Genomic DNA, 13,792 nt, shown 5'->3' on the forward strand with positions numbered 1-13,792 from the left:
ATCTAAAGAACACAGGATCTAGATGAGGATGAGATAGCAGATCTGGCTTTGAATCTTAGCTCTAGAAATTACTGTCTGATAAGTTAGTACTCTCTCTCTTAAACCCAATTTCCACATTTGAGAATTGGAAGTAATAATATTTGAGAAGATGTCATCTATAAAGGATAATATCAAATAGGATACTACATATAAAGGGCTTAGCACAATGCCAAACACACATCAGCACTCAGTAAATGCTAGCTATTATAATTATTGTACAAGAGCTAAGTTTGTATGTGACAATATATTTACTTTATAATACAGATAATTACCTCAAAATAAGCCTATTGTTAACATTATATTTATTTTAAAATCACTACCTTTATGACCTGAAATGCAGGGGCAAGAAGAAAGGAAGATTTATTGTATTAATTTATCTCATTCCTGCCACATTTCTAATCTGCTTTATACATCAGATAGCTGGAGTTTAGGGGTATCCCAGAAAAAAAATACCTGAAGGTTAATGGGTGTCATCTACATGCTTCAGAGTATAAACAAATTACTGCCTGGTCATATCAAGGTGAAATACAGTGGAATGAACACATGGTGGCCACACCTCTATTTGAAGGCTACCTGAAAAAAAAAAAAAAAAAAAAGACTGAAGCAAGCTATTTTAACAAATAGGAGTAGAAGTGATTAATTACTTTTTACTGTCATTCAACAGCTTGTCACCCAGGGAGTAACCTCATTTCTTCAATCCCCATAAATTTAATAGAGGTCACACCATGGCCTACTTGGCTGAAAAGCTTTGCTTCTGAAACCCTGATGGTACTTTTAAGTCTGCTGATGTGTGAACATAATTCTCGGCATCTCTTAGCTTCACATACTCTGTCCCATGGAGACATTTTAGTAGATCTATGTGGCACCATGTAGAAAGTTGCAAGTGATGAGCTCTCTGATTCATTCCTCTTTCATGCAACAAGATGATAGAAAACTTAAAACCAATGGGTGTTATTCTACAGTGTAGAGCTTCTTTCCATCGTGTTAAGGGAATATAAAAAGATATTTATTAAAATTGAAAGCTATTAGTTATAAGACCCTTTCAGTCTGAACATTTAGTTTGGTATTTAAAAAGAAGTGTTAAAGATCCCACTGAAAAACTTACAGGTAAGTATTATGGTAAGCTGTTGTGCCTAATTCTCATTCCACCATGTGCATTAACCTACATGAAGAAATTTCTAAAAAAAATATGATTACTGCAAGAGACCTGCCAAACACCAGATGGAATTTCCAAGAAACAAAGCCCCAAGGAAGAACAGATGATTAAAAATTAGTGTATTATCTTATATCTATTTCATGCCCAATTCAGAGACACAGGCCTTTTGCAACTAGAATGCATCAGTCCCTGACTTTGTTCAAAGACTCATTTCTGGGACTCTGAGTGCTATCTTATCCCCTAACTCCACTATTAGTACTTCTCTTTTCCTATCTATGCATAAAATGTTAATCTCTTTAACACTTGGGAAATGGAAATTGACCAGGAGCAATTTATCTCAGCTTGAGATATGAAGTTGAAGATATGGTGAAAGAAAGAGCAGTGAACTCTGAAGGTTGAAGTTTGTTTGGATTTAGTGTTGTTCCCCTTCAATTCTCCTGGCAAAGAAATTTCTATATGCAAGGTTTAACAACACCAAGGTGACCTGCAAGGAGAACCAAGAAGAAACCACCAACCCAATCTCTAGCAAACATTTGGCATGGATCAGTCTCTTTCACAAACACAGGTCTTTGAAAAGAACCTACTTAGTGGAAAGAGAAAGAAGGAAAGAAGAAGAGAGAAAGAAAGAAAGAAAGAAAGAAAGAAAGAAAGAAAGAAAGAAAGAAAGAAAGAAAGAAAGAAAGAGAAAGAAAGAAAGAAAAATAAACTCAGGTAGAATCCAGAAGTCATATTTTCATTGTACTAGTAAATTATTGAGAAGGTCTACTGAACTTCTAACAGAGGAATAGAATAATTTAGGATGATGAACCTTATGTAGGATAAAGAGAAACTTTCCATTTAAAAAAATATTAAAAATGGAACTACAATTTGACCCAGTGATTCCACTTCTAAGAGTATATCCCAAGAATTCAGAAACACCCTTGTGTTCATAGCAGCTCAATTTATCATAGCTAAGATTTGGAAACAGCCTAAGTGTCCACCAGCAGATGAATCGATTAAAAAGCTGTGGTACATCTACATAATGGAATACCATACAGCTGTAAAAAAGATCTCTTACCATTCGCAACAGCATGGATGGAACTAGAGAGCATTATGCTAAGTGAAGTAAGCCAGACAGAGAAAGATAAATATCACATGATCTCACTCATTTGTGGAATCTAATGAACAACATAAACTGATGAACAAAAATAGACCCAGAGACATGGAAACATCGATCAGGCTGTCAAACCTCAGAGGGAATGCAGAGGAGGGTGGAGTGGAGGGACAAGATCAACCAATGAACTCATGTGCGTATGTGCATAACCCATGGACACAGATGGTAAGATGGTGAGGGTTTAGGAGGAAAGGAGCGTTAGAGAGGGCAATGGGGGGAAAGGGGACATATGTAATATTTCAACTATAAAGATTTATTTAAAAACAAAACTGAAAAAAAAAATTAGTTCTAGCCTCTGCTACTCACTGAGACTAATCACTAATCTTTTCTTTCCATGGGTTTTAATACCTATCAAACGGAGCAGATTGTTTTATCTGCTTCATGGAGATACTAAGATACTAAATGTAATTATGTGCATGAAAATCTTTTAGAAATTATAAAAAGTCATTACTAATAAATTCTTTTTTAAAATAAATCTTTATTGTTCAGATTATTACAGTTGTTCCTCTTTTTTCCCTCCATAACTCCCCTCCATCCAGTTCCCACCCCACCCTCTGCCCTTACCCGCCCCCACTGTCCTCATCCATAGGTGTACGATTCTTGTCCAGTCTCTTCCTGCACCCCCACACTCCTTTCCCCCCAAGAATTGTCAGTCCACTCCCTTTCTATGGCCCTGATTCTATTATATTCACCAGTTTACTCTGTTCATTAGATTTTTTATTCACTTGATTTTTTAGATTCACTTGTTGATAGATATGTAATTCTTGTTCATAATTTTTATCTTTACCTTTTTTCTTCTTCTTCCTGTTCTTAAAGAATACCTTTCAGCATTTCATATAATACTAGTTTGGTGGTGATGAACTCCTTGAGCTTTTTCTTATCAGTGAAGCTCTTTATCTGACCTTCAATTCTGAATGATAGCTTTGCTGGATAAAGTAATCTTGGTTGTAGGTTCTTGCTATTCATCACTTTGAATATTTCTTGCCACTCTCTTCTGGCCTGCATAGTTTCTGTTGAGAAATCAGCTGACAATCGTATGGGTACTCCCTTGTAGGTAACTGACTTTTTTTTCTCTTGCTGCTTTTGAAGGTGCTCTCTTTGTCTTTCGCCCTTGGCATTTTAATTATGATGTGTCTTGGTGTGGTCCTCATTGGATTCCTTTTGTTTGGGGTTCTCTGCACTTCCTGGACTTGTAAGTCTATTTCTTTCACCAGGGAGGGGAAGTTTTCTGTAATTATTTCTTCAAATAGGTTTTCAATATCTTGCTCTCTCTCTTCTTCTAGCACCCCTATAATTCTGATGTTGGTACGCTTGAAGTTGTCCCAAGGGCTCCTTACACTATCTTCATATTTTTGGATTCTTTTTTCTTTTTGCTTTTCCGGTTGGGTATTTTTTGTTTCTTCATATTTCAAATCTTTGACTTGATTCTTGGGATCCTCTTGTCTGCTATTGGGTCTCTGTATATTATTCTTTATTTCAGTCAGTGTATGCTTAATTTCTAGTGGGTTCTTTTTCATATCCTCGAGGGTCTTACTAAACTTATCAGCGGTTTCTAGAAAATTCTTGAAAAACCTTATAACCGTGGTTTTGAACTCTATATCCAGTAGTTTGCTTTCCTCCATTTTTGTCATTTGTGAACTGTTTCTTTGTCTCCACATTTTGGCTGCTTCCTTGTGTTGATAGAGTGGCTTTGTGTGTTAGGTGTCCTATAGGGCCCAGTGGCTCAGCCTCCCCAGTTACCTGAGGTGGACACTCTTGGTCCACCCCTTTGTGGGCTGTGTGCACAGTCTTGTTGTAGTTAAGCCTTGATTGTTGTTGGTATCACTGGGAGGAATTGACCTCCAGCCCAATTGTCTGTGAGAATCAGCTGTGTCTACAGTGGGAGAACTTCTGTGCTGAAGACACCCTTATGGGGCAAGACTTGCTTCAGTGGGGCTTTGGTGCTCACTGAGTCTGCCCCCTGAGTGTGTCCATTATGGATCTGAGGAGTTGTAATCTGGATGGTCTCACTCTGACCACTGGGTACACGGGCTCTTGGATCTCTAAGGAGGTGCTAATTTAGCCTCTGCCTGAGGCTACCCAGCAGGAGCTATGGAGACCTGCAGGTTCCTCTTCCTTGTTTGGGGTTTGAAGGTGCTCAGATGAGGCCCAGCTGTGAAGCAATGCAAGCCGCTGTGGGGCCTTGAGCCTTCTTTTGGATGTTCTGGTTCTCTCTGACCCAGCTGCAGTTTGTTAGATAATTTTAGATCTCAAAGGGCCAGCCCATTCATATGCAAAACCTCTGCTCACAGCTTGGGTGGGGCGGGGTCTCAGGGAATCAACAGGGCGGAGCAAACAGCTATGGCTGGTCCTCAGTCCTGCCCTAAGAGGTCCCCGGGTCTCAGTTTTTCGTGGTAATCGCTGCAAGCACCTCTGAGAAAGCTGCCCTCGAGTTCCGCCCGCTGCCAGACAGTCCAGTTTCTCCCTGTATGAGTCCTGGGTCCCCAAAGACTCGCCCGGAACTGGAGTTCAGAGCAGTTGGGAGCTTGATACTCCCTCCCGATTGAAAAAGACACCAGCGTCCTCCTTTGCCAGCCCTTTCCGTGCACCTCCGTACTTCTGCACTTTAGTTCCACACCTCCTGAGTCTCAGTGTGCTTTTCTCTTTCCTTCTAGTTGTAGAATTTCCACTCAGCCAGCCTTCCTGTGGTTCTGGGTGATGTCTGTTTTGTCTTTAGTTGTAGTTTTGAAGTGGTTTTGCAAGGCAGCAATTTCAGGTGTTTACCTATGCCGCCATCTTGATTTCTCCAGTAATGGATTCTTTAATATGTTTCATTTTTAAAGATTGTCCTCCACATTTCTGATTTCATTCTATCACTTAATTCTTTACTTTTTGCTTCTAATTTAAAATTTACACATATATAATTTTTAATTTCTTTAGAATTTTATTTCCTCCTATTCCTTAATCTCACTTTTTCAAAATAACTAAAAGAATACTGCCTTTTCATATTTTAAAATCTTCCATAGTTTAATTCAAAGACAATATAAAAACCTTAAGAAATACTGGTTGGATGGATAATATATCCTAATTTGTTGATATTTAATAACTCAAATGATGCCATGTTTTTCAATATTTATTGTTCTCTCTGAGATCTTAAAAAGAGATCACTCAAAATTATGTCTAAAAAATATAGTTGGCAAACATTTACCACACAATATTTAATTAAGGGAGAACCTATTAGCAATATCAATCTTGCTAATGATGATCCTAATTTTTTAAAATGTGTGGAATTTTTAAGAATGGGACCCACAATGTAATATTTAATATTGGTTATTTCTGCTATTAGTAGGATGTATGTTATTTTTATCTATGTTTTTAACAAACCTTGAAATTCCTGTGTGCCACAATTTCTGAAAATAGGTTTGATATTTATTACGTAAAATAAAAGAAAAACCTTAGAAAAAGTATTTCATAAAGTATTATCACCTTGTTTTCAGAAAATTATCAAGTATAGTTCGTAAAATATGTATTTTCTTATTAGATTTTGAGCTTGTGATTTTATTTTACTATTGAAATCTCACTTAATATCTAGCTTCTTATCAAAACAACTACACCCATAAAGGTTTTCACTGCCTTTTCCCTTTAATATTATGCTTTTAATTTGTCCATGCTTGATTTAAAAATATTTTAGGCTTCATTTTGAAATAAAAAATTAACACCTAGTATTATTTTTCCTAACTCAAAGTCTTCTCACTGACATATCAAGTGGTTTAAAAGTTTCTATTTCCTTATCTCCATAATGTATTTCATCAAAAATTTAGTATACTATTTTAGTTTTAGACAACTATAACTTGAACAAAATCATTTTTCCTACATTCAAGCAAATTTAGACCATATTAAAGTCCTCTGTCTTCTGGGTAATTAACTTCCCAGTCTTTACAAATGTCTGCATAGAAATTTTAAAATTCAGTAAAATATATGGTCTGTTTTTTATAATCATGATATTAGTATTTTGTCTACATTTACCTACAATTCTACCTTTAAATTCAACGTATTTTCTACATATTTGCCTTATTTCAAAGCTTATTTCAGAGATGTATCACTTTGGCAAAAACAAATAAAGTAATCTTTGATAAAATTAAGAAAGTTCTCTATCTTACAATACTTGATTGATAAAACAAGATTACTACAAATATACATAAAAACCTACCCAGCAGGCTGCCTGTTTCCCATTTTAATGTGAATTGAAAAATTACCTTTGTCTCTCAGTACTGTCTTACAGTTTGGTTTTATGAAGTACTCCCTTCAGTGTGTTAAGATTGATTATTTTTATTTCTTCTCTGGCCTTGAGTCTCATAGAAGTAGAAAATATTGCAGACATTAGAAGATAAGGTATTTATTGTTCACTTGGTTCTGGTGGTCATAGACAAAGCCTTTAATATTATTAAATCTGAAGGTTGGCTTCCTTTTGCTCTGTAGGATCTGAATGCCCTCATGGAAACTACTCCCCAACTCCTCCCTAAATGGCCCACATTCATCCCACAATAAGTGTGCCTGGGAACAGAAGCTTGTCTGCTCCACCCTATTAAAGAGGAGTACAGACAGGAAGGGGCAAAGAATATATAAAATGTGTGGCTTGTTTGTTTCTTTGTTGTTTCTGTAAAATTTTGTATCAAGAGTCCAGGAGGTTTGGGTATTTAACTTGAAAAAGATAATGCTGATTTTATTTAGCAGATAAAAATCATTCCAGAAATTCTAGAATTTGAATACTGTGATATAATAGGAAACAAAAGTACACAATAGGAAAGAGCAAAGATGCAGATATCCTGAATCAGGTCCCTAAACAGAAGGTGGAGTTTTTTCTTCCCCATCATCCTTGAATCGAAGGAACAGTAGAAAATTCTGAGGTGGAGGTAAAAAGTGCTGATCTACCCGTGTCATATTATTGAAACTTCTTAGTGTTTGGGGTTCTCCAAAAATTTTTGTTTTTTTTTTCTATAGTTTATTCATAGTGTCCAGAAACCAGTGACTTCCTGGAATTTTTATTAAGAATTCCACATTCTTGCCATGTTTTGCAGATACTGTGGCCTCTGCCAATAAACTCTAATAAATTTTTACTTCTCTTCTTTCAATAACATCCTAGAGAATATGATTCAGACTCAAATTAATCACTGATCATGTTAATGGCTCCTAGGAGTTTACTTCCGATACCTCTTATTATATTAAATCAAACTTGATAGTGTGCTAGATCATTGCTCAGCTGGGTTTTCATAAAAGCCCTGGTATTTAATATGATTTATACCTGGTTTTCTGTTAATGTCTTTGCTTATTGTGTGCTTTATTTTTAAAACAGACATTCCTAGCAAATGACACTCCTTTAAAATATATCATACTTCTATGATATGCTTCCAATGGATGCTTCCAAATATTTTACAGGAAGCATTTTACAGTAAAATGTGTTACTTATTTTCCATTATAGTCACATAATAGTGAACAGAAACAATTTATTTAACTTATAATCAAAACACTAATATTTTACTTGTAGTTTGGTAAAAGTATGTGTACATATCTGTGTTTTGCTTATTTAAAAGATAAATTATATCCTGATATTATTAGGATATTTAAAATAGTGTGTGTGTTTTTTAAGCTTTGCAGCAAAGGAGCAGTTCTGGGAAAACCATTTGAAGCATCTGCTGAGGATATAGCAAGCGTGGCAAGTTTTATTGAGACGAAGCTTGTTATCTGCTACCTACGGATGAGGAAACCTGACCTTGCTTTGAATCATGCGCATAGGTAAAGTGAAATATTAGTAACTACAACTAAATACTATCTATGCAAGCAGAGGCTATTCTGTCAACTTGTATTATCAGTTCCCATTCCACTTAAATTTAAAGACAAAACAGAAAAAAACATTTCTTCATTACTTGAGTTATGTTAAGCTAAACAATAACCGATACCACAAAGGGCATCTCCAAACCTAATGAAAGAAATAGACATAAATGACTATTTCGTAATGCAGGGCAAAATACAAAGACAAATAACGGTGGTAGCCAATTTCTGTAGGAAGAAAGGAGGGAGACAATAAAGTAACTAAGGGAGGTGATACTGAAGGATGAGAGGATTTCCAAAATTGCACAAAATATGGAAAATGGTGGAAGGGAAGCCTGAGAAAAACTTGGAAGTTTGTCACTTATTTTTTGGTGATAACATACTGTAGCTACTCAAAGGACACTATTCAGGACATGAGAGCTGAGCAAAGGTATGAAACACTTTTTACTTTTGTCCTTAAAAGTTTGTTTTCTTATATATTTTTATGACTCTTCAGAACTTTGTATTGTTACATTATCTTGTGACTTCTTAGAATCTCCAGGCCTATTTTTTTCTATGAAATTATTCCTCTCTATGACCTGTTTCTTAAAAGCCTTGCTCTTCTTCTCCTGGGTAATAATCAGTTTAATCTACATCAAAGATAAAGTGACTCTGTTATGCCTTTCAAATAACTCTTTCCTTAGAATTATGATGTCTCTGTCCCTCCCTGCCTGACTTAGAGCAATTTACCTAGAACATTTGTCTTGTCCATTCTCTGATCTCACAGCCTATATTCTTTTGGATACAAACAGAAAAACTAATACCAACATGAAAGAAAAATGCCTGCCCTGTTAATAACCACTAGGAAACATAACTATCAATCATATTATGACCTATTGTGTAAGCAGGAGATCTGCCAGCTTGGTAAAAGTCACTTACAACTCCACATCCACAAAGATGAGAAAGTTCTACCTAAGATTCTTCACAGCCCTGAGGAGACCTCAAGCTTGTAGGCTTAAGATTGACATCAAGAACCTGCAGACAACAAAATCACTTTGAAATTCACAAGATAACCTGCTTGAAAGATATTTTTCTGAGTAAATAAACTACAGAACCTAAGGCATATTCTCTCTGACACTGAAAGCAAATTCAGTTTCCTATAGTTTCCAAACCCAGTATCAAGACATATGGCCTGTCCAAGAATTATATTACATCTCCATTTAAAATAACCAATATTGGAAATATAGCATGTATTTTAGTATGTCAAAGTATTGAGATTTCTGGGCTACTTGGGTGACTTGTGTGCATTTTGGGTAAAATATTTGAAATTGGGACTAGCCCAGAAAAATCTATAGACATGTGTAAGCAATAATGAATTGAAGTGCACTAAAAGTAATTATTTACCACCTTCTCCATGGCTTTCACTACACATAAACAGGACCACTAACATGGCCTACACTTTAAGAAAGAATATCTCCTGGATATCAGAATGGTTTGATGAATTTTTAAAATACTTACAATAATAAAAGGGTTCCTATTGGTATGGTCAGGTCAAAATTATATTCAGTGTTATAAAAATAAGAAATGAACATGGATTAAACATTCCACTAAAATCCAAATTGACCAATGTCACCCCAATAAAATTTAATTTTAAAAAAGAAACAATTAAAAGCTACTATTCCTGAGGATACAAGGATTATCTTCAATAAGTTTATTATTTAGACTTAAAAACTTTTATTTTAAAACTAAGAGTGCTCTTTCAAGACCTTGAAAATTACTGAAGGGAGGATACATAATGCTGAATAGTAAAATCATCTTCCCTATTTGCTAGAATTAACTCTTGTAAATTTTTTTCTACTGTAAAATAATTTCTGCTTCTGTTTCTAACTTGAACATTAAGTAAGAAATATAAATCAATAGAGGTTAAACAGTCAATTCATACAATTAATAATGCACCAAATGAAATGAATCATTTTGCGGGCTTGTCATATTGCGGAACTGCGGAAGTGAGTGCATATAATTCTAGTATTAAAATGTTTTCAAAGAGCTCAGCTTTAAAAGCAGATATTGAAATACAATCAATATATTTCTAAATTAATTAGTCGGGATACTCAGTCTATAAATAGCTTACAACCATTAGTTATACTCTGAGTGAAAAATTTTGCTTTTGTATTATTATCATATTGTGATGAGTGATTCTAATCATGGATCAAAATATTCCTTTTTGCATTTATTTGCATTTGCTGAAGCATCCTTTCTTTAATTTTATGTAAATGTGAAGTCTACAGCATCTCTTTCAGAGATTCGTTAACACAAAATTAGCTTAAAACTATCATGTAGTTTTGTTTCTGATAAAAATAAATGCATGTTGTTTTGTCGTGTAGAAGACTATAAGAACCATAACTTTACAGTTTTAAGTTCAACAAAGATACATTTTAAAAATAATTTGTTTATTATTGACATTTAAAATATGATAATAAGTGATAATAAGTGGAAATAATTATTAGCAAAAATAGTTTGTTCTTTTTTTAACTTTATATTCTAAGTGGCAAACCTGGGCATCTTTTTTTTTTTTCACTTTAATCAAAAGTGACACTTAGGGGGGTAAAAAGGTGACACCTAGATTCACCAGTCAAATATATCAGCTCTGTACTGACTTCATTAACTAGTGTCATTATTTATCAGTAGATATGTTGAACATACCAGGCTGATTTCTAATTACTGCTGTCTTATCAAGAGTAAAAATTCCACTGTAACTCTTTTCCATCATATAATTACATCTTGATGTATATAATTGTAAAGATTCTAATCATGTATGTCACTTTTTTGCATATTTCTCACCTTTAGATTTTTGCTTGTTTTTTGTTGCAGAATTTTGATGCCACAATGTGGCTAGCAAGATGAAATACAAATACCAGTTATATGAAAAAGATTCTATTTTCAAAATATTTTTTATAATGGCAGCATCTACATTCATTCATTCGTTCAACAAGTAGTTATTGCCTTCCTACCAAGCTCCTTGCTAGGCAGAGAGGAGGCAGTTTTAAACAGGAAATATATGGTATTTATACAATAGCAGAAAAATAGCAAAGTTAAAAAAATATTAATGCATCTATGAGAAAAGAGTGTGATAAATACTATGAAGGAAAAGCACAATTTCATTTTACAGAGGCAGCACAGTATATGGAATCAGAGCACAGAGTCTGCAATCTGGCTGCTGAGGTTCAAATTCTGACTCTCCTACTCAGTATTAGTCTGAATTTAATTCTTTACAAAATTGGGTTATAATAATAGCATCTACTTCACAAATACTACCTCACAGGGTTTCAAAAAATTAAATCCAAACTCATGTATTTTTTTATTCCAGCCCTAAATGATTTACTGATATTGAACCTACCTTCCTGCTATAAAAAAACTGGACAAAATATATGAGAAAACTGTTTTCAGACATTGGACAATGGTCACAGAGGTCCTCTGATCCTTCAAAGAAGGGAAATACACACTGTGAGCCCCACAGTTTTCTCAGCTTTTGACTGGGTTATTTTCCTGCTTTAATTCAGGGAGATGGAGATCAAGTTAAACTACTGTCTTGCTGAGTTGAGGATATAGAGATTAGAATACTACACTGACAAACAAAAAGTTGTAATTTATAGGGCAGTTGGCCAAAGAAGAGGTTGCTATGTAAGGAAGTTATGGGTAGAAGTCTACATGAGGATTTACTGCACGTTCTTAACCAATGTGAGTAGTGAGACTCATGTAGCAGAGATTCCCTACTAAAGGTCTAAGTGCTAAGTGGAAATATTAGAGGAGCTGCAGTGCTAGATGTTGGAGTAGCCATGCAAAGAGACCTCACTGAGTACCTCAGGCATTCAGGTGAGACCCCAGAAAGGCCATGCTTAAAGAGTAATGACCATGTCCTCAGAAAGGACTATACCTTAGGATCAAGCTCAAAGCCCAAACAGACCTACCCAAACATAGTCATGATAAGTGAAGAGATGATGAGACTCTAACAGAAAAATTAAAACTGTAGAAAATAATCAAATAAATATTTTGTATAGATTAATAAAATATCCAAAATAAAAAAAAAATGTACTGATTAACATCAGTTTGGAGCCTTAACTGAGTGGCTCAATTGGTTAATGTATAGTCCTGACATGCCAAGGTTGTGAGCTCAATCCTTAGGGCACATACAAGAATCAACCAATGAATGCATAAATAAGTAGAACAACAAATCTATATTTCTCTCTCTCTCAAATCAATTTTAAAAAATCAGATTGGTGCCGAAACCGGTTTGGCTCAGTGGATAGAGCGTACCTGGGTTGCGGGCACATCCCCAGTAGGGGGTGTGCAGGAGGCAGCTGATCGATGTTTCTCTCTCATCGATGTTTCTAACTCTCTATCTCTCTCCCTTCCTCTCTGTGGAAAATCAATAAAATATATTTTTAAAAAAAAATCAGATTGGCGATTGCTAAAGATAAGTTTAGTGAACCTTAAGACAAATTAATAGAAACTACCTAATATGAAGAACAAAGAGTAAAAAGAGATTTAAAAAAATTAACCAATGCTTCAGTGACCTGTTCTCAAGGACTATAACAGTCTAGTCTACATGTGATTGAAGTCTGAAAGGTAAAGGAAAAGAGAAAGGATCATAAAAGTAGTTACTAAAAATTTTCCAAATTTGGTTAAAAAAAAAAATTTAACTCCAGCTAGGATAAATACAAAGAAAACCACATCTAGGAACATCATAATGAAACTCTTAGAAAACCCAAGATGGAGAAAAAATATTGAAGGCAGTAAAAGATAAACAACACATTACATACAAAGGAACAATGATGCAAATAACAGGTGACTTTTTAAAAAAATTTCTTTATTGATTAAGTTAACAGGTGACTTTTAATTGGAAATAATGGAGAACAAAATGCAACAGAACAACTTTAAAGTGATGAAAGAAAAATAAATGATGTCAAGTCAGAATTCTATATTCAGCAAAAATATTCCTCAAAAATGAGAGTAAGATAAATATATCTTTATATAAAGAAAAGTTTTTAAATTAACCTTAAGCAGATCTACACTTGGAGAAAAGCTAACGAAGATATTTCAAGCTGAAGTAAATTACAATAGATTGAAATTTGGATCTACAAAAAGGAATGAGTAACACTAGAAATGGTAAATAAGTAAATATGAAACACAATTTTTCTTTTCAAAGTGTATTTAAAGAAGAATGACTATTTAAAGAAAAATAATAGCATTTTATCATATTATCTAAAGTAAAAATAATAAATAATATGATTACATTATTTCAGTGGGAAATATTGGACCTCAATACCACAAAGGTCCAAGGGAGGGAGCACAAATGAAAATTTTATTACTAAGTTTTTTAAAGGAAGTAGTACAATATTATCTCTAAGTAGCCTGTGTTAAATTAAGGATGCATGTTATAATCCTTTGAATAGCTAAAAAATATAAAAAGTAGAGCTAGAAAGCCAATAATTGGCTAAGGATTATATACTAAAGAATACTTAAGTAACAAAATAAGTAGAAAAGGAGTAATCAAGTGGGACATTGGAATGTAATAACAAAATAGTAGAGTTGAACCAAACCATATTCATAATTGCATTAATCACACATTAATTAAACATTGCATTTAAAAGGCAGTG

The 13,792-nt window shown here is 34.3% G+C and overlaps 1 protein-coding gene across 1 annotated transcript in view; it reads left to right on the top strand.

The window, feature by feature from the left end:
- Positions 1-13,792, top strand: part of SPATA16 (spermatogenesis associated 16) — a 207,340-nt gene that overhangs the window by 37,884 nt on the left and 155,664 nt on the right. Inside the window, 1 exon segment of the mRNA XM_070403628.1 lies at positions 7,975-8,120. Within this exon segment, the coding sequence (XP_070259729.1) occupies positions 7,975-8,120 (146 nt within the window).

Source organism: Myotis yumanensis, unplaced genomic scaffold (genome assembly GCF_028538775.1).
Source record: "Myotis yumanensis isolate MYYU_CA2020_CCGP unplaced genomic scaffold, mMyoYum1.0.hap1 SCAF_2, whole genome shotgun sequence".
NCBI classification, from domain to species: domain Eukaryota; kingdom Metazoa; phylum Chordata; class Mammalia; order Chiroptera; family Vespertilionidae; genus Myotis; species Myotis yumanensis.